This window comes from Leptonychotes weddellii, chromosome 2 (genome assembly GCF_054177405.1).
Source record: "Leptonychotes weddellii isolate Sample4059 chromosome 2, ASM5417740v2, whole genome shotgun sequence".
NCBI lineage: Eukaryota > Metazoa > Chordata > Mammalia > Carnivora > Phocidae > Leptonychotes > Leptonychotes weddellii.
In genome coordinates this window covers 160,625,721-160,646,405 of record NC_138370.1, presented here as the reverse complement: position 1 = coordinate 160,646,405, position 20,685 = coordinate 160,625,721, and the positions used below count along the sequence as shown (strand labels likewise).

The window sequence follows — 20,685 nt, the reverse complement described above, 5'->3', positions numbered from 1 at the left end:
AGACGAACCATGAGAGATGATGGACTCTGAAAAACAAACTGAGGGTTCTAGAGGGGAGGGGGGTGGGAGGATGGGTTGGCCTGGTGATGGGTATTGAGGAGGGCACATTCTGCATGGAGCACTGGGTGTTATGCACAAACAGTGAATCATGGAACACTACATCTAAAACTAATGATGTAATGTATGGGGATTAACATAAGAATAAAAAAATAAAAATAAAAAAATAAAACTCCAAGGGCGCTTGGGTGACTCAGTCAGTTGAGCGTCTGACTCTTGATTTCGGCTCAGGTCATGATCTCGGGGTCATGGGATCGAGCCCCACGTCGGGCTCTGTGCTGTGGAGTCTGCTTGGGATTCTCTCTCTCTGCCCCTTCCCCTGCTCATGCTTTCTCTCTCTAAAATAAATTTTAAAAAATCTTAAACAAAAAAACTCCCCTCAACTTTAAGACCCACCATTATATACCTCTAAAGAGAATAAAAATTGTCCATCGTTAACAACACGATACCACTGATTATATATCAGAGATGTTCAAATGTGAAAACCTGCATCTCAGAATCTGTGAAATAGAATATATTTATTTGTTTAGTTGATTACTGTTCATCTATGCCTACTAGAATGGAAGCCCCATGAAAGCAGGGATTCAGTGTTTACTGCCCCATCCGTAGAGCATATAGTTGGGTCCTCAATAAAGCTCTGTTGAAACGATTTGCACTGAACTATGCGCTATAAGGCAAATACAACTGTTATCTCCATTGTACCAAAGATGAGAACAACTGTGACCCAGAGAAGTCAAGCAACTGGCCCAAGATCGCACAGGAAGCCCCTGAATTACCTTCAGTCAGTTCAGTACACATTAACCTCAGAGCCACAGACTTTATAGGGCCCCACCAAGCATTTGTAAGGTGCTTCAATGTCTTTGTACTTGAGTGTGATTTGGATATGGTGTGCTGTAAAAGGAGTCTTGGGCAGCTATCTCCCAGAACCTGTTCTCTATGAATCACTAAACTCTACCTCTGAAACTAATAATACACTAGATGTTAATTAAATTCATTTTAAATTAAAAAAGAGTAAATATTACTTAAGAAAAGTAAAAAATGAAAAGTAACTACAATGCCTGGTCTATGGGATGGATGTCCAAAACCAGTGGTCTCATGGGCCACCCAAGCTATGTGCTCATAGAAGGCAAGACAGGCTCCAATATGGTCTCTGAGACCCAATGTGTCTAATTCATCTGACAGTAAAACATTAGGGAATACTGATCTACTCTGGCTGCTTGCTGAACTAACTGAGCATTGTCTATGGTTCACAATTAAGATCCCAGTTAGAATAAGATATGCTGGGGCTCGAGCAGGCGAAGGGCCCTTATCACTCATTTTAATTCTTTGTAATTAATTTCTATAATACCCCAAGGTAAGAGTTTTTCACTAGAGTGCTCTCTTCATTTGGGTTTCCTACAGACTGGGACATCTCTCCTTTCCTTTGAAGCATAAAGAGAGAACAGTTTGCAAAGAGCTTTCTGATACCTCATCCAGGACCATTACAAACAGCCACAGCTGAGCACTCTTTTCTTCAAAAAAAAAAAATACTTTAGTCACCTGCATACTCATTGGTCTGTCTTTATTGGCTAGTGGCTTGACTTAATTGGTTTGCTCTCTGAAACCATCCAAAAGTCCCATGTCAATAGAGGTATGTTCACAGAAGAGCTCTATCGTTTCATGGTGACAACGCCCGATAAAACAGAGGTGCTTAAAGACCATCAGCTGGTGTAACATAAAGCTCATTATTAAGGGCAAAACCCCGTGTTTATGCAGTATCGCAAATAGCTACATTTAAATTGGCCAGTGGGGGCCCAGGAAATGCGGATGTGGGACACTGGTAGGAGCCGCTGTCCACCTGAACCTCCTTGCTTTTGAATAACTTGCGTTGCATTATTGTTCTTCTGGGATAAAGTGCCATAATATGTCACATGAAGAGAAACAAAAGCAAATGGACAAGAAAACCCAGTTCTGGCTGTCTCAATGGGAACATGAGTTCCTGTTCCTGGCATAATCTGTTAGGTACTTATTCTACAAGGGGCACACAAAATGCAAGGAAGCTTCCAGGAGCTCTGCACCAAAGCAAGCATGCTTGGTGCTGGCAAAGTCTGGGGTGGTTATAAGGAGTGCTGAGTTTGGGGGATCCATCTTCCAGAGGCCAGGCTTCTCACCACAATTTCTGTCTCTATTGGGAGGTACATACCCAGTTCACTGGAAACAGTTGATCAACAGGAAGGAAGACCTGAGCTTCCTGGCAAAAATACTTGCACAAGAGAATTCTAAAGCCAATCTGGCCCCAGGTCGTGCTAAGATACCAGCAATATTTACCCTTCATGGAACGGTTACTGGGTGCCAGGCACTACGCTACACCCTTTACAAACACTGAGTATTACACACACACACCCGATCGTTAAATCTCCTTGTCCTGCTTTCTTTTCTTCTCAGCACTAATCCGTTTGATGATCTTATACATTTTATTTTCTTATGTCTCCCCAACTAGAATATAAGCTTAATGAGAATGGGTACCTTGTCTTTCTTATTCCTTGGTGTATCCACAGCTCCTAGAACATTAAGCAGTATGTGGCAAGACCCCAACTATGTGTGGATGAATAAATGATAAAACCTGAAAACAATTCTATGTGAGGTATGATTGCTTCCATTTTCAAGATAAGGAAGCTGAGGTCCGGAGAGAAAACTGACTTGCTCAAGGCCATAAAACAACCATGGGCAGAGCTAGACTATAAATCTGGGTCTAACAATTTCCAAAGTTGGACCTCGTGGACTATATTTCTCTATACCACTTGACATTGGCAAGGCTGAAAGCTGGCCTTTCCTGGACTGCCAATCTTTCCAACTCCCAGCTCAGTGTCTTCACGTCAGTGACCTCATGATTTGTTATGGAAATCAGCAAAGTGCTATCAGCCAGCCTTCCTCTTTTGGAGAGCTGGTCTACCAGCTCATCTCTGGCTATCTGATCTAAATGTGTTCTGCTAGTTTTGTTGATTGACTCTTACTAATCCTTAAATTCTCAGAGAACCCCTTCTTTCTCCTGGTCCTCTTTCCCTAAATCCACCGTTTTAATGCCCAGAAGAGGAGCAGGCCATCCTCTAGGGCGGGAAGGAAAGCTGCAATTCTCCTGGTGGGCTCTTTTTTAGACTTAAGGCCCCAACTTATCTGGGTCTTTCCACCTAATTGGTCCTTACTCCTCACAGACTGACACCCTGAGAGCCCAGGGCAATCTACCACCCATGAAAAGCTCTTCCCAGGGTGATTTGTGGAGATGTGAGTCCTCCCTTCCCCGCGTGCCTCCTCTTTCCTCATTAACCTTTCAGAACTATAATTATCAAGGAAACGGAGGGTGCCTGGTACGTTTCCCTTCTCATGCCTCTCTTCTAGCTTGGACCGGGGGTTTGTGTCCACCCAAGAGCTCCGAGAAATTCTTGGGCACAATTCAAAGAGATGGCAGGTGGTGTCTGATCATGGGACCCCCACCTTATCACAGAACCCCCCCACCCTCCCAACCCCGTGGGAGGGCTAAGCTGTTTGTAAGCCAGGGTGGCAACAAATCTTTCAAGAGGCTGTTTGAAAATGCTTTATGGCACGTAGGGTTATAAGGCTCTAGCTGAACAAATGGAAAAATTAGTCTACCTTAAAATATCCAAGGCAAGTAATTTCCTATCACCTTGTTTCTTAAATGTACTTAACATCTAGAATCTGGGCTTCCCAAAATATGGATAAGGGTCATGAGTTAAAATGGCAACTTGGAGATAAAAATCTCCTGCTTTAACAGGCGCTCATAAAATGATGCCATTGGCCCTCCTGTTTGGAATGGGGTGGGTTGGGCGGGGGTAGTCAGAAGTCCAACAACAGCAGTTTCTAAGTGTTCTTGAATTTCACAGGCTTGAGGCAGCCTATGAGCAGGGCTCTTACCCTGAGTCCACCAAGGCTCAGCCTCAGATACTCTGCTCTCTCCACAAGGGCTTCCCAAGGTCTCATACTGGGGGGTTTGCTTTGGTTTTGCTTTTTCTTACATGAAAGTTTGCTTTTCTAGCTCCTTTCTCCAAATTTCAAAACTACTTCTCAGCCTGTGAATGGAGTTACTGGTGACAACCACAGCTTCTTTTCTCAGTCTGCTTATTTTCTGTATTCTTTGTCCTTTTTGTTCTCCTCTTCCTCTTTGTTTTTTTTTTTTTTAAAGATTTTATTTTTATTTATTTGAGAGAGAGAATGAGAGACAGAGAGCATGAGAGGGAGGAGGGTCAGAGGGAGAAGCAGACTCCCTGCCGAGCAGGGAGCCTGATGTGGGACTCGATCCCGGGACTCCAGGATCATGACCTGAGCCGAAGGCAGTCACCCAACCAACTGAGCCACCCAGGCGCCCCTCCTCTTCCTCTTTCTTGAACCTTTTTGCTCTTCTTTTCCTTCTCTTCATTCATTCGGTTTATTCATTCACTCATTCATTTATTCCATTCCATTCCTTCAATAAAGATTTATTAAGTAATGTTTATGTACCAGGAACTAAGAGTGCTAATTCCTAGCAATAAAGCAGTACACCAGTCAGGAATTTCGCCTACAAAGAGCTTACTCTTTGGGGGCAAGGGTGCCATAAAGTGTAGGCAAAGGGGAAAGAGCAGAGCACTGTGGGCATGCACAGGACCTGCCCTAAGAGTTGAAGAAGGCTACATTTGACCTAAGATCAGATGAGCAGGAGTTGGAGAGAGAAGTAAAGGGGAAGAGTATCCCAGACAGAGCCAACAGCAGGTGCAAAGGCCCTGAGGCACAAGGCACTATAGCTCAGCAAAAGGGCTGAAATTAGTGCTGTGACACTGAAGCATGAGGTGACTAGGCAAGAGACATGGCTGGAGAAATCAGTAAGAGGCCAGATACTGGGGGGCCTAGCCCACCATGGCAAGGAGGTTGGACTGGATTTGGAAGGTGATAAAAAGGTTGGAGCAGCGAGTGACATAATGAATTAAAAAAAAAAAAAAAAAAATGAAGGGTTAACCCATTCTTCACCACACACCAAGGAACAGTGGCCTCTGAGTTTCCCAAGATGCCTGGTGTCATTATCGAATGAGTAATCTGGTCCTAATGTTGACGACCGGGGGTGGGGGTGGGGGGAGGGTGGCTATGACTCACAGGGATCTGAAAATAAATCAGCCCTATAACTATAGATGCAAATGAGAATAAACGGATTCTCTGGGGCTCACTGCAGTTGGTCTTTTTTGAGGAGGCAAGGCTGGATACTGAGATACGGGGTCTGCTGAACAGTATAACATCTTCCCCGTACCTTTTGGCGGACGAATTGCTTCACAGACCGTGAATATGAGTCACTAAATTCTAAACCTTGGGCAAGAAAACAAAGTTTGATAAATGTGTCCAGCTATTGGAATAAAGACCCAGAGCACAAACAAATCAAGAATTCAGACTGTGCCAACACACAAGGAGCCCCAGACCTGTGCTTAGTGTGACACGTGCATATACACACTCACACATGCACACACACTCACATACACACACGCCCTCCCTTTCTCTCCTTGAAGTATCAGTTGCGAACGTCGATTCCTAATATACCCCATGTCCAAAAGGTGACAAAATTAAAAGTGACCAAAAGATGAGGTAGAAGTTCATTTTGGAAAGTTGGGGAAGGGGTAGCTCATTTAAGAGGGGAAAAAAAAAGAATTAAGAAAAAAAAAATCAGTCAATCAAGAACCATGAATCCAAAACTCACATCTTCTTCAAAATGTTCTAGTATTCTGTGGATTTATTATATCTCCAAAATTCCTGTAGTATTTTTTATGGGTTTAAAGGAAACTACTACACACATCTCATTTTATTCTCTAGAAAACCTTGAGGAAGTGACTAAGAAGGTCTGGCCTTTAATTATGGACCAAACACCTAGGATACAGAACTTAAAATCCTTGTAATGGTACATAAAACCACACCAGAGGCCTGATTAGCTTGTCCAGTGTTAATTAGAACCCTTCTTAGGCATTCTCTCCCACCGCCTACTTCATGACCCGGAAGACTCAAGCCTAATTTTTCAAATATATGTTAAATCCAAGAGGCTTTAAAAAAATGTAAAGGCAGATTAAGTGCAGAAGAGGCTACGCAGGAAGACCTTGCAGTTGGTCCTCAGACTGAGCCTCTCCAACCAGCAGTAGCAGAAAATCCTCTCTGATCTTTTGTTATGCAAGACGTCTCTGGATAACCCAGACTCTTGCGTGCATTTTTTAAAGAGCCAGCATCTTTCAAAATGGCACCTTCCAATAACCAACAACTCCCAGAAACAGTGAACGTCACCGTCATTTGTCAAGAAAATTTGGTAACATTTAAAAGATGTTTCCCAAGAAAGGACCTCCTCCCTGCCATGGAGTTTTCTTGAGTCAACCCCAATGGCCATTTCTGTCAAAAAAGCTGCCTCTGGTGAGGAGTTGAAAATGAATCTATTGTGGCAAAACAGAAATTTTTTTGGTGGGGGGGACAGAATTAAACTTTGATAGTTTTTCTTCCTTTTCTCAATTGTACTTTTGTTCATAGCTTCAGCTGGGAGAAAGAGCACACATTTAGTTTAGAGTTTATGAGTTCATATTTTATAATTAACGTTGCCAACAGGGGAGTTTGATTAATACCACACAGTGGATTTTGAGCACTGTTCCATACAAATTGCCAAATTTAGCAATAAAATAAATTGGTTATGTGAACATAATTAGTGGGATGACTACTTAAAATTCAAAACTGAATGTGAATAATTCCAAATCATCTGAGCCACAAATCCATTATTTGTAGAGAAGGGGGAAAGTATAGCATTTTGGGTTTTATTTTGCCCTCAACCACAAAGTTATTCACCACCAAGCTAAACATAATGAAACTCCCACAATGGGTTGTGGCAATATTTTAGAACAACCCAGAAGCATGCACATACGCATGCGCGTACACACAAAGGGAATGTCATAAAGATAAGAAATGTTAAACTGTGAATTTTCATTGCAAATGTAAAAATCTATAACAAATTTTTCAACAAATGCAGCATTACATTTTTCTGATGTGCTATACCTAAACCTCTAAGCGCACAATTACACAGCAGAGCTTTTTCCCTTTAAATATTCATGGTACCTTATTGTCGCCCTGGACTTCTGCAAGCCTTTGCTGAAGTTCTTTAATTTCTTCTCCCAGATGTTTATTTCGGTCCTGAGAATCTCTCAGTAGTTGTGCAAGATTAGCCTGGAAATGTCAACATATTATGGAATACAATCAGAAACACAGGAGCGGGTAAGTGTGGGGCTTTGTTAGACTTTCTGAGGCTGGCATCCAGGCCGAGTGGAGCCACGCAAAGCCCATTAGATCAATGCATACACGAGCGTAGCAAGTGTGCAAATCACACCACGACAACTGCATGGAGGGGAATCAGTGCTGGCTGTGAACCTCAGCACGGGGATGTTCTTTGTTTCCAGAAGGGCTCACAGACAAGTAGCGGAGCAATCAGTCGTATTCGACTTTTTAGGAAACTAATGTTAAGGGCTCCACACTAAAAATCTTGCAAGTGGATGTAGAGTTCAGTTCTAAAATTTGAGCCAACGATACAGGAAAAAGCTTCATTTCCTCGTTTAGATAGTTTTCTTCCCCTTCAAACAGAACTGGTTTAGTGAGCTTTGCTTTGCTACCTCAATGCCCAGAATTTCAATCACGAGATGAGGCAGCCAGAGAGGGGATGAGGAATGAGCCACCACTTCCGAAATCAGGGTCCAGAGGTAATCCAACAGTCTCCTGGGCTGGTTTTTTCACCTCCTTATTCCCCTCTTCTGGTCCCCCGGTATCAGGACCATTCACCCGCTGGTCCTGGCTTCACGACGTCATCGCTTCCGTAGGGGGTGCCTCCTGCTCGGACCCAAACCCCTCTGGCCCATGTGGACCACTCTCCATGCACCAGCCTCCCCTTCTCAAGCCAGCTGCACCTCCTGCCATCACTGCCCCCTTTCCCAGAGCATGTGAGCACTTCTTAACCACGCTCCCACCCCTTTCACGGGTGTCCTGAGCCTGGAAATGCAGTCACGCGGCTGCTTGTTGTACAGCCCTGTTTGTATTTTGCTAGCTGCCACTTGCTCTGGGTCTCGCCTTGCTAGTTGCCTTCTTCTCTAACCTCAGCGAGAAGACTGCAAGCTACAGAAAGGCAGAGATTCTGTTCTCTCCTTCCTCGGCATGCGTATCTGTTGCTCCAGGAAGGGCTCGTGTTCCAGCAAATGTTTTAAAGACTCATGATGGATAAATGAATGAAGGAAGGAGGGAGAGAAGCAAGCAAGTCATGAGAATATGGCCTTTGGGGAACCATTCAGAAATAGTTGTACAGGGGATTTTTAAGATTATCTTGAAGATTCCTTTCATGTCATAGCTGAAGAAACCCAAGTCCAGAGGCATTAGGGGACTAGTCTAAGTGCAGTGGCCAAATCTCCAAAGACCTCAATGCTCATACTTTTGGGAGCACTCCTTGGCTGGCTCAGTCAGTACATTCAACTCTTGATCTCAGGGTCATGAGTTCAAGCCACACATGGTGCGTGGAGCCTACTTTAAAAAAAAAAATAAAGAATTTTTTAAATGCTAATACTTTTGGGAATACTCAATGATGTCAGGTACTAAAAAAGGAACGAAGGTGAAAGAATAAAAAAGTTAAACCTTGGCTTGGCTCATCCCCGACTCTGCACTCTGTCTCATCTCCCATGTCCCATCTGTTGGGGTATCAGGTTGTCTCTACCCTCAGGTTCTTCCCTACTTCAGTTCAGCTCCCCCCAGGTTTACTTCCTTGCTGTTCCCCAAGCATACCAAGCATCCTCCCATCCCAGTGCTGTTGTTCTATACTCTCTCGTGGGAATGCTCTCCCTCCAGAATACCTCTTGGCTCGCTCCCCCTCTTACCTTCTTCAGGCCTTTGTGCAAAAGCCACAGTCTCAACAGGGCCCACCTGGACCACTCGAGCTAACACTGCAACCTGCTCACCTCCACCCTGATCTTCCAAGCCCCTTCCTAATTTTTTTTTCTTTTGTAGCCCATGACACCTAATTTTAAGATACCATGTAATTTATTTCATGGCCTACTGCTTACTACTTATTTCCTGCCTCCCTCTCTCTACAAAAATAGAAGTTCCATGAAGGGCGAAGAACTTTGTTCTCTCTATGGATCTGCCCCAAGCACCTAGTAGATGCTCCATAAATATTTTCTAAATGAGAGACAATATGCTGAGTCTGGAGGTTATGGTCTCAGCCTAGGGAAGAATATGGAATTATTAACAATATGTACCAACACTGAAGTCAGTGCTGGGCACAGAGTCTTGTGTGGAAACCTGACTCATCCCCACTGGCTAGATTTAACGAAGCCCCGTATTACTCAACAATGCAATCTAATTTTCAACCTCATATGTGCAAGGTTCATATTTTAGAATAGTTGTATTCTGATTTTCCCAGATTTCTGTTCTTATCAGATAAAATTTGGTGAAGGATGCAGAAAATTAATTCCCACCTTACACTTAAAAAAGGAAATCAGATCAATTAAGCTGGATCCCAGTTCTGCCACTTACAGGGCTGGGTGACCATGGGTGAATTCCTCAACCTCCTGAGTGTCCCCATCCGTAAATGCAGCTAACCACATGTACCTCATGTGGTGATGTGATACCTAACCTGAATAATGAATGAACATAGGACACCTACCACAGTGCTTGGTATACAGTAGGTGCTGGTTAAAGGGTTGGTTAGCTCCTCTTGACTGTGTCCTTCCAGTGGCCCCAACTCAACCACTCAGTGAACAGTTGGGTAGACATGGCCGAATGCCTCCTTGGACACAATTGGCTCTTTCATGATCCTGCCCCTTCACTGTTCTTTACTTATCCTTTCGCTTATACAACAAATATTTATTGAGCACCTACCATGTGCCAGGCACTGTTTTAGACTCTGGAGATACAGCAGGGAGCAATACTGTCAAAATGCCTTGCCCTTGTAAACTCACATTTGAGTAGATGATATTACATTAGTTACATTATTTTGCCATAAAGTGTAGAATGATCCAGTGGTTGGATGATGAGAAAAATGAAGTGGGCAAAGGGAACAGAGTGTGTCCGAGGAAAGGACCACATTTAAACCAAGATTTAAAAAAGCAGAGAGAGCCGGCATGAGCCTTGTGGATGGGAGGGGGGCAAGTTCCAGATAGGGGAAAAGGCACCCAGCTTCCCTCGCTCCCTCTCCTGTCACATCACACGATTCCCGATTTCTGTTCTGGAGCGCAGTTCAAGGACACAAGACCAGGGACCGCAGTGCAGTGATAATTCAACTCTTGTCTTTGCTTTCCCAGTTCCTCCCCTCCATCTGCAGCTCTCCTTCCTTAGCACATGGTAGCCCAAGTGGGCTGCCTCTGCTTTCTCGCCACGGAACCCCAGAACATTTCCCAGACATTAGCTCAGCAAGCATAATCCCTCCCTCACAGACCAGAGGGACTGGCCCCACGGAGGGGCGGGAAAGCAGCAGTTCAGCACCCCTCTGCAGGAGACACAGCCAAATTCTGCTTCACGGCGCCTGCCTCGTCCTAACCAGCGGAAGGGGCGCTCAGGAACAAATGCTTCTAAGAGTGACAGTGAAGGGGATCAAGAGGATGCTTGCCGTGACCGGCGCGGAGTAATGTATAGAGTTGTAGAATCACTACTATACACCTGAAACTAATATAACACTGCATGTAAACTATACTGGAATTAAAATTAAAATTTTAAAAAGAGTACCAGCCAGTGGAAACTTAATAGAAGACACCCCTCCCCGAAATACCTGCAATGTCCTTAATCTTTCCTTTTTTTTTTTTTTTTAAGATTTTATTTATTTATTTGAGAGAGAGAGAGAGAGCGAGCACGAGCAGGGAGAGAGAGAGGGAGAAGCAGGCTCCTGGCTGAGCAGGGAGCCCGACGCAGGGCTCGATCCCAGGACCTTGGGATCATGATTTGAGCCGAAGGCAGACGCTTAACAGACTGAGCCACACAGGAGCCCCAATCTTTCCTCTTTGAATCAACAGTGGCTTGAGCCCCTCAGGTAGTGGGAAGACCTGATGTTCACTCACCAGCCTCAAGCAGTAGCTAAACGAGTACAACTTGATCTGTCAGTGGGGAAGGGCTGGTTTTCTACCTCCAACCCGGCACGGAGTAGAACTTTTGTAAAATACAATAAAAATCAATTTCTAGAAAAATGAATTTGGGTGCCTGGGTGGCTCAGTTGGTTAAGCATCTGCCTTTGGCTCGGGTCATGATCCCAGGGTCCTGGCATTGAGTCCCATGTTGGGCTCCCTGCTCAGCAAGGAGTCTGCTTCTCATTCTCCCTCTCCTCTGTGTCCTCTCTCTCTCTCTCAATAAATAAATAAAATCTTTTAAAAAATGAATTTAAAGTGACATCAGGATAAAAACCCCAAGTGTTTGGTAGAGTCAACAGACATAAAATCATGCTCTCAAATTGCCACAGAAGTTTCTGAACACTTCCTCAATTTCTGTGTTTATCGTGGACCAGAAGCCAGTAGCCCGCCCCCCGGCATGGTCCTTGGGCCTCGCTTTGAAAAGCACCAAGCTCAACGTGCTCCCAGGTACTTGACTATTAGCGCAGGGCAGGTACCCTGTATACACATCAAAGGTTCCAGTGCTACGTGAAGCAGAGGACAGAGCTGCTTCAGGAAACAACGATTTCTGGAGCCAGCGATGTGACTGCCAACCATTATGTACTCGGCAGCCAGCTGAAAAGAATTCTACCAAAATAAAGCCAGGCATTTGTATACTAGCCGCAGAATGGTGGTCAATTAGGAGCACAGAGCCTCCACGCTGGGCTCTAGGAAATCTACCCTGGCTTTGAAACTGACCCCCGCGGTAGGGTCGGGTGGGGGAGGCACCCCGCTTCAAAGCTGGCGGCTGTAATTTCACATTTCCCAGGCTGGGTTACTTGTCAACACCCATTTCTTTTCTATTCAGTCTTTTCAGTCCTTCCGCCTCCTCAACTCCAAAACAATAACTTCAGGAACTGGAAAATGACTGCTCTGATAGGGCACCTAATTCCTTGACATATACCTTAAAGAGGAAAAAAAAAGAAAGAAAGAAAGAAAAAAAGAAAAGTAGTCCATTTCGAAACACTCAAAATAGAGGAGAAAAGTTCACACGATTCTTTTGACCAAAAATAACACCATGACTCACACACGCTCACTCTAACAATCCATCAAGCTAACGCATGGCACCTGCTTATAATTTATCAGCTACACAGAGCGTTTTGTCTCCGTGTTACTGAGAAGGACTCTGTGACCATCAGTTGGCAAGAGCAGCACTATGTAAAGGAAATGTCAAAGAAAAAGTGGCGGACCGCCTAACCCTGGGAAGGCTTTCGCAGGGAAGGAAAACCAAATTGAGAGATCTTTCCTCTAAATCTCTGGGGCAGGAGGTAGCATAAACAGCAAACCGTAAAAAGGTTTAGAAAGAAGCCTCTTTTAAATATTCAGATCTAGCCGGGCCGACGTGAAAGGTTGACCTTTTAGCTCTGTTAACAGGGGAATGAATACAGTGGCGTTTATCATAGGACCCATATACCGCGGTGACTCTTTCCAGCGGCAAGTTCACTAACATCGTGATGGGGAAGAGAGGTGAGCGAGATTGGATGGGAACATCACTGGGACACCCGGGGCTGGAAGGATGCAGACACTCCTCTGTCAAGGAACAACTGAACCCCCAATTACCAGTGATGTCTACAGAGGTGTGCTGCTGGACCAGCCCTTGGTGTGGGCGCCATGCCGGTCCCAATAATTCTCTCTGCACAAAGATGAAGGCCACAAATCCTGACAGTTACTGTGGAGGCAAAGATCTGGAAGGTGAGAGAGAAGTGTGGATCTCACCCCAACCTTTCCTCCTTTCGGGGGCAGACATTCTCACTAAGGCAGGTAGTCACGTGGGCCCGGGGAGCCGTTCTTCCAACTTTCTTCCAGTCCCACTGCATCCTAGAAAAGGGGTTTGGGCTTCAAGGGTTGATCAGGTATGGGCAAGTGACAAGGAAATTAATGGAAGCTAAGGGGTATTTTAGTAAGTCTTGTTTACGCAGACTTATTGGGGTGCCCCAAGTGGCTCTCTGGTGATGGGTTGCTTTCTTCCTCCTGGTATGGAAGAGGGCGGGACACCTTCACAAAGGGAAACTTATGCCCTGTTTTTAGGCACAAATGGGGAGAAGGGAAGGGAACTCTCTGTAATCTCTTGATTCTCAATTGCCTGCCGCTCAAAATATCCTTATGGCAAAGTGGAATATTTTGGAGTGGGCATATCCTGATCCCCTTCATATCCATCTTTACTTTTCCTACTTCAGGGAGAAAAATGGTATGTAGTGGATCATTTTCTCCCCATCTGAAGGATTCAGGGCTGTTTCTTGGCTCTAGCTCTTACCTCTACCACTGGGTTTTGATTCCCCTGTAAGAGCCATTAAATACGTCAGAACATTTCACATCCTAGATGCAATACACTTTTTAAACTTATAAGAAGTGATGGCAGGGAGATTAAAAAAAAATAAATGATATATCACATTTGGCAATGACAATAATCATCACTGTTAAGGACTCGTGTTTTCATTTGTTTTTTAAGATTTTTTAAAAATTTTTATTTATTTGAGAGAGAGCAAGAGTGAACGAGATCACAGAGGGAGTGAGAGGGAAGGAGGCTCCCCACTGAGCAGGGAGCCCGACGTGGGGCTCAATCCCAGGACCCTGGGATCATGACCCGAGCTGAAGACAGACGCTTAACCGACTGAGCCACCCAGGTGCCCCAGGACTCTAGTTTTCAATGATCAAGTAATCAACATTGGCTCACAAAGAAGGGGTTTCAGGACACTAGCTATAAGAAACAGCCCTGAATCCTTCAGATGGGGAGAAAACGATCCACTACATACCATTTTTCTCCCTGAAGTAGGAAAAGTAAAGATGGATATGAAGGGGATCAGGATATGCCCACTCCAAAATATTCCACTTTGCCATAAGGATATTTTGAGCAGTAGGCAATTGAGAATCAACAGATACAGAGAGTTCCCTTCCCTCCTCCCCATCTGTGCCTAAAAACAGGGCATAAGTTTCCCTTTGTGAAGGTGTCCTGCCCTCTTCCATACCAGGAAGAAGAAAGCAACCCATCACCAGAGAGCCACTCGGGGCACCCCAAGAAGTTTGCATAAACAAGACTTACTAAAAAACCCCTTAGCTTCCATTAATTTCCTTGAACATTTCCTTGTCACTTTCCCATACGTGATCAACCCTTGAAGCCCAAACCCCTTTTCTTTTATTAAAATGGTATATAAGCGCCCGAGCCAACCACTTCTTTGAGTTTCAGTTCTTCTGTGAACTCCCATACACATAAAATAGCCATAAAATTGTATGCTTTTCCTTCTGTCTTTTGTTAGTTAAATTGGCAGGTCCCCATTGACTGAACCTAAGAGTACAGAGTGAAAAACAACAACAACAACAACAACAACACAAAATAAAAGAAAGCGATGAAAAGTTTAAGATTAACCTTCCATCCTTGCGCTAGCCCAGACACCGGGAAGAGCAGAAAAACGGGCGAGCTACATATTTCCACCTGAGTCCTTAAATAATTCAGACCAGCGACCAGAGGGCGGGGGCAACACTCCAGGGACAATCCCTCATGTCATCCTGAACCTCTGTAATTTATTTGATACATTCGTTGCAGTAACCTAGCCATGGAAAAGTTAGTCTACATCACAATGTAAAAATGATGTATACCAGAAAGTCCTGTAACTTCTCAATTTGCTGACATAAGAGTGCAAATCAAAAGTGGGAGGGGAAAAAAGGTAAGTAAGAGACAGAGAGACAGGTAAAACCTTGACCTACATACTTTCTCAAGAACAGTAAGGAAAAGAGAGGGTGACGGGGAAAGAGACAGAGATCAGACTTAGAAACTATGCTGCTGGACGAGGTGCTTAAAAGTTTGATGCTGTGTTGGGGCACCTGGGTGGCTCAGTTGGTTAAGCGTCTGCCTTTAGTTCAGTCGTGATCCCAGGGTCCTGGGCTGGGACTGAGCAGGGAGTCTGCTTCTCCCTCTTCCTCTGTCCCTCCCCACTGCCTGTGCACTCTCTCTTTCTCTCTTTCACATACATCCTCTCTATTGCTCTCTCTCTAATAAATAAATAAAATCTTTAAAAAAAAATTGATGCTGTGGACTCCTTGAAGCCATACCTTCGATAGGGCAAAGTACTAGATTATATAAGAATATGTTTAAAAAAATGTTTGATGAAACATCAAGTATACTTGAACAGTGTGATTGATAGCAAATTTAATTGCAATTTTGACTCTGCTGCTTTGGTCTATGGCAACTCCTGTGTTAACAGTAATAGACGGAGACTTGCTTTGCTGAGCAAGGGCCCCCTATTCATAGCAACTGCCAAAGGGATGACCTCTGCTACAGTGACAGTTTTCCTATTTACACAGAAACAACCAACCAGAGCTCATTCCATACATATTTTTCGACTGTGCAAGGAGCCCTCAGCAGCCTACTCCCACCTCATAACCTCAAAACACACACTTGCAAATGAATGCATTTCCGGGCCCATAGGCAAACACTCGTCCATAGGTTTGGGAGGTTGCTGTTGACTTGAATACTTGCTTCATCTTGGCCATTATGATTCTACATCTGCCTCCTCTCAAGGTCTCTAGATTCCTCGAGGCTAAACATCCTCATCTATAAATTGGGGGGGCGCTCTCACCTTCCTCCCAAACTCCCTGCAAGGATCCACAGAGCTGATAGCAAGATGCTCCAGTACTCAGAATGAAGTTACAGTTACTAAGATTTGGGAGGGCTCCCGCAAGCTGGGCCTGGATTTCTTCCCAACTTCCCTGGTGGAACAGGAAAGCTGTACTGTTCAGAGAGTCATGAAAAGAAACATCTCAAAGCACTTGAGATCTTTGAAGGAGGTTTTAGGTTGTGAGCATCAAACCCAGGACGCACATACAAAGTTGCTCTGATCTGCAGTCACCGGGGGAGGAAAATAAGATTGACCAAGAAGACTTTTCTACTGAAGTAAAAGGCTCCGTCCCATCCTACAGAGGGCCACTCTATGCTCCGATTTCTCCGGGCTCGGCATTCTGGCACATGTCAGCATCTAAATAAGCTGTCACTCTTCAAGGCAAGGAAGTGAAGGCTGCCTCTTAAACCAGGAGGAATACCTCCTGTGGTATGTCGGCTTGAAATCAAAATGGGAGACGACAAAGATGCATTTGATTGTTGACTCAGGGAGGAGTCTGAATGGGGAGAATATGCTGCTGTGACCCCAAAGAGTCCCATCTACTAAGAACATTCACCCAAGATAATTTAAATTCCCTTTGTCTCCTTTGGAGGAACAGCTTGTTTAACAAAAGAAAAATATTGAAAGGGTTGCTTGAGATCTTCTGGTGATCTCTCCCTGCGGCGTGAAGAGGTGCTCTGTGTATAGTCTGCCTAGAGTATCAAGAAGACGTTTTCATTTCAATATCCCATGAGAACTTATTAGTGCATCACTGTTGTCACGATTTCTTCACAGCTTCCTTAACGGATGATTTGCCGTTGGAAATTGAGTTGTTTGAAAAGGGATTCTAAGTTCTTTTTTTTTTTTTTTAAGATGTTATTTATTTATTTGACAGAGAGAGACACAGCAAGAGAGGGAACACAAGCAGGGGGAGTGGGAGAGGGAGAAGCAGGCTTCCCGTCGAGCAGGGAGCCTGATGCGGGGCTCGATCCCACAACCCTGGGATCATGGCCTGAGCCGAAGGCAGACGCTTAACGACTGAGTCACCCAGGCACCCCAGGGATTCTAAGTTCTAAAAGAAAGCCTCGACAACTATATTTCTAGAACTACAAACATGAAAGTTCTGGTCTGTCCTCTGAGGAGGGGACAAAAGAGGCAGGAAGATATTTATGACCAGACCCTCGGTTGCCATGGGAAAAACACTGGCTTTACCAGATAAACAGTCCTAGCTGTTTCTGGCTGTCCACCACGTCTAAGCACTTCAAAGCATTTCGTTTCTGGACTTCCAAAATGGGTTAGGTTAAACGTTGACTATGCTTCCTCCCCACTCAGTCTAAGAGTCGAATATAGAACAAAAAACCTGAACGAGAACACGGAACTACAAGTTAGCAGATCTGGATTTTATTTTATTTTATTTTTTTAAAGATTTTATTTAATTATTTGACACAGAGAGAGAGACAGCGAGGGAGGGAACACAAGCAGGGGGAGTGGGAGAGGGAGAAGCAGGCCTCCCTCAGAGCAGGGAGCCCGATGCGGGGCTCGATCCCAGGACTCTGGGATCATGACCTGAGCTGAAGGCAGACGCCTAACGACTGAGCCACCCAGGTGCCCCAGCAGATCTGGATTTTAGTCCTGCTCTATGAACTGGCTGTGTGACCTTGGGCAAGTCACGGGAAAAACAGAAACCAGCCAACATTCACTGAGCACTCAGCAAGTACCAGGCAATGTGCATGATGAGCATTATCATACTAGTTCCTCAGAGGAGCTTTATGAACACGTCTCATTATTACGTTCATTTTGGAGGGGAGGAATGTGAATCTAAGAAAGGGTAGGCAGCTTGCCTGAGATCACCCACCAGCAGGTGGAAGGGTGAAATTCACATGGGTACCATCAGATGCCAGAGGCCAGGCTCTTACCACCTGCTGTGAGCCGAGATGATGCCTTGCAACTTTGTGGAAGACCTAACTTGTCCAGTGTGACTTCTGGAGATAGTTGGGAGGTCACATTGGTCCATACGTGCATGCATATATGGTCTCTGAGAAGCACAAAGCATGACCAAGGCTGAGGACGTGGTATTGCTTCTACCTACATTTGAGAAGAACCCTCAAATACATCTGTAGTCAGCTCAAGCTGCTATGACAAAATCCCATAGTCTGGGGGGCTTATAAACCCTGGAAGATTATTTTTCAGAGTTCTACGGGCTGACAATCTGAGACCAGGGTGCCAACGCAGTCAGGCTCTGGCGAGGGCCCTCTTGCATTGTGACTCCTTGGGGCATCCTCAGGGGGCAGGGAGCAGAGCAGAGAAAGCAAGCTCTCTGTGACTTCTGAAGGGCACTAATCCCACTCATCACAGCTCCACTTTCATGACCTCTTCTCATCCTAAGCACCTTTCAGAGGCACTACCTTCTAAAACCATCACACTGGGGGAGCAGTGTTTCAATATATGAATGTTGGGGGGACACAAACATCCCGCCCGTAACAGTGATCATAGCCATCTCTCCCTCTGAGTTGAGACACGAACAGGGGAAGAGGGCAGTAAGTAGAGACCATAGAAATTCCTCCTTCCCAATCAAGAAACAAGGCTGATGGGCAACGTGATGGCTCCATGTGACATCTTCTGCTTTTCTAATAGGGGGGTCTTTTGACCTCCATGTCCCATCTGTTAACCTGACAGCTGGTTCTTGTGCCAGTGCCTTCTGCTTAAATAAGGAGCACTTGCTTTGCAGCTGGAGGGGTAAATATTTTACCCACTGTCTTGCCTTTGGGATAAACATGCAACATGGGTGACTCTGGGTCAGAGTGCATCCTTCTCCCCCTTCCTGCTAGACGAAAAAGTGAAGAAAATCATTATGCCTCTCCCTTCCAGGCCTGTCACATGTGTGCCAAAGCTGTCTGCTTCTGGCTAAATGCAAAGTCTCACTGCAACCCGTACCTAAACACTTACTGGTGCGTTTTCTTCCCCACACCGAGCTAGTGAAGAAGGCATCTTAACAACCGCTCCCCCAAAACCAGTCACATGCTTCCATAAATAAACTAACTAAAGGTAAATAAAATTTAAAAAACATATTTTGAGTGGATAAAAGTCTTTATTTTTCCAAATCCTGGAACTATTTTCCCCCACTATTTCTCAAGACATCTCTTCCATTACTAAGCCAGAATTCTCTCCCTTGCGTTGGGCTATGTTTTTCCTCTCCGTAGCACCAATGACCATTAACATCCGATATATTTTAATTATTTTGTTTATTGTTGGTTCATAGCATCTCTACTAGAATTAAGGTGACTATATTATTCATCATCTAAACCAAGAGGTTTGGAAGAGTGAAAAAGAGCACTAATACAAATTATGCCAGGACTAAACGGAGACGTTCTTGGGGAAACACAGCTGTGGTTGCCCTACCTACAAGGCAAGTTCCAGAAGCTCGGGGACTTGGGTGTGACTTCTCACACCGGTGTCTCTACTGTCTAAGACCGTAAGCACAGACACCCATGAGATGCTCCGTAAATAGGTACTGAGTCATGGTGGCTCCGAGCATGAGCTCTGAGTGGACGGCAGAGGTTCAAACTCTGGCTCCCACCCCAGTGAATTACATCATTTCCCTGCGGTGATTTCCCTGACCACCACAGGCTTCAATTTCCTCATCTGTCAGATGGCGACACCAATGGGAGTACCCACCTCGAACGGCTATGTGAGAACTAAATGAGCTCATCCACAGTGCAGTGCTGAACACGGGGCCCGCACACGGCAAGAGTGGGCACTCCAAAACGTTGGCTGCCAGCATCACTATTGGTCATTCCAAGACTGTCTGAAGAAGGTGCGTAGAGCAGATGGTTATGACACTGCCTACCCAGCCTTAACATGACAACAGTAGAAGCCTCCTGTGTCTGTAGGATGCCTGGTTGTGCCTGGCCGACCCTGAGATGGGCCCCTGGCCTGAGCCTGGCCTAGAGGAGCTCTCACTTGGGACTGAGGAGCAACTTTTTTCTAGAGATCAAAGATGTGGAGTCTGTAGTCCTCATGCAATCGACACACTTCCCATTCTACAGAGAAGGCAAGTCCACAAAAAGAAATGATAGCTGCTGAGGGCAGAGGAGGGAGCTGGGATACCTGAGGCCCTGGCTGCATCTCTGCCTCCCTGCTCACTGCTCAACCGACCCCTCTGAGGTTCTATGAGCCAGGAACCTCCTCTGTGGCCCCAGCCACTTCAACCTGCCAAATGTAAACAGAAGGGTCCTGACAAGGGCCGTGGTAGGCAGATTCAACACACGAATATACAACTGATTTAAAAAAAAAATTTAAGGGGGCTGAGGAGGAGAAGGAAAGGATGATAAATATTCACTGGTGCTCACCCTTTGCCAGGCACCATAGGGAGGAATCTGCCGGCACTACTATGTGGTGGGTACCATATTTATTCCCATTTTATGGATGAGACCGCTGAGACTCAGACACCCAAAGGAACCTTCCCAAGGCCACACAATTAGTTTACTGGGTGTCACTGCTGGCTTCCTAGCAGCCCTTCTATCTTCGGTGATTAATAGAAGCCAATCAACATATGGCACTCTCCTGGGGAATGTCAGTAGACCAGGAATGGGAGCATGTCCTACACTAGCCCAGTTTTATATTGGAGAAGAGCACTTCCATTTCATGGCTGGGGTTTTGCCTCTCCTGCTTAGGGGAACCAGCCTTAGAAGGCTAAGTTCTTTCTTCTAAGCAAAGAAGAAAGAGAAACTTCAAGAGTTCTCTTTCTCAGACATGTATCATATGATCTCATTGATATGAGGAATTCTTAATTGCAGGAAACAAACTGACTGTTGTTGGAGTGGGGGATGGGGTGGGAGGGATGGGGTGACTGGGTGATAGACACTGGGGAGGGTACGTGCTCTGTTCAG

At 45.1% G+C, this 20,685-nt stretch overlaps 1 protein-coding gene across 2 annotated transcripts in view; it reads right to left on the bottom strand.

Moving 5' to 3' along the window:
* The window catches only part of CCDC149 (coiled-coil domain containing 149), a 103,048-nt gene that overhangs the window by 44,168 nt on the left and 38,195 nt on the right, over positions 1-20,685 (bottom strand). For both annotated transcript variants that reach the window (XM_081812540.1, XM_081812541.1), the window contains exon 4: positions 7,153-7,260. In XM_081812540.1, the coding sequence (XP_081668666.1) occupies positions 7,153-7,260 (108 nt within the window). The remainder of the gene's footprint in view (positions 1-7,152; positions 7,261-20,685) is intronic.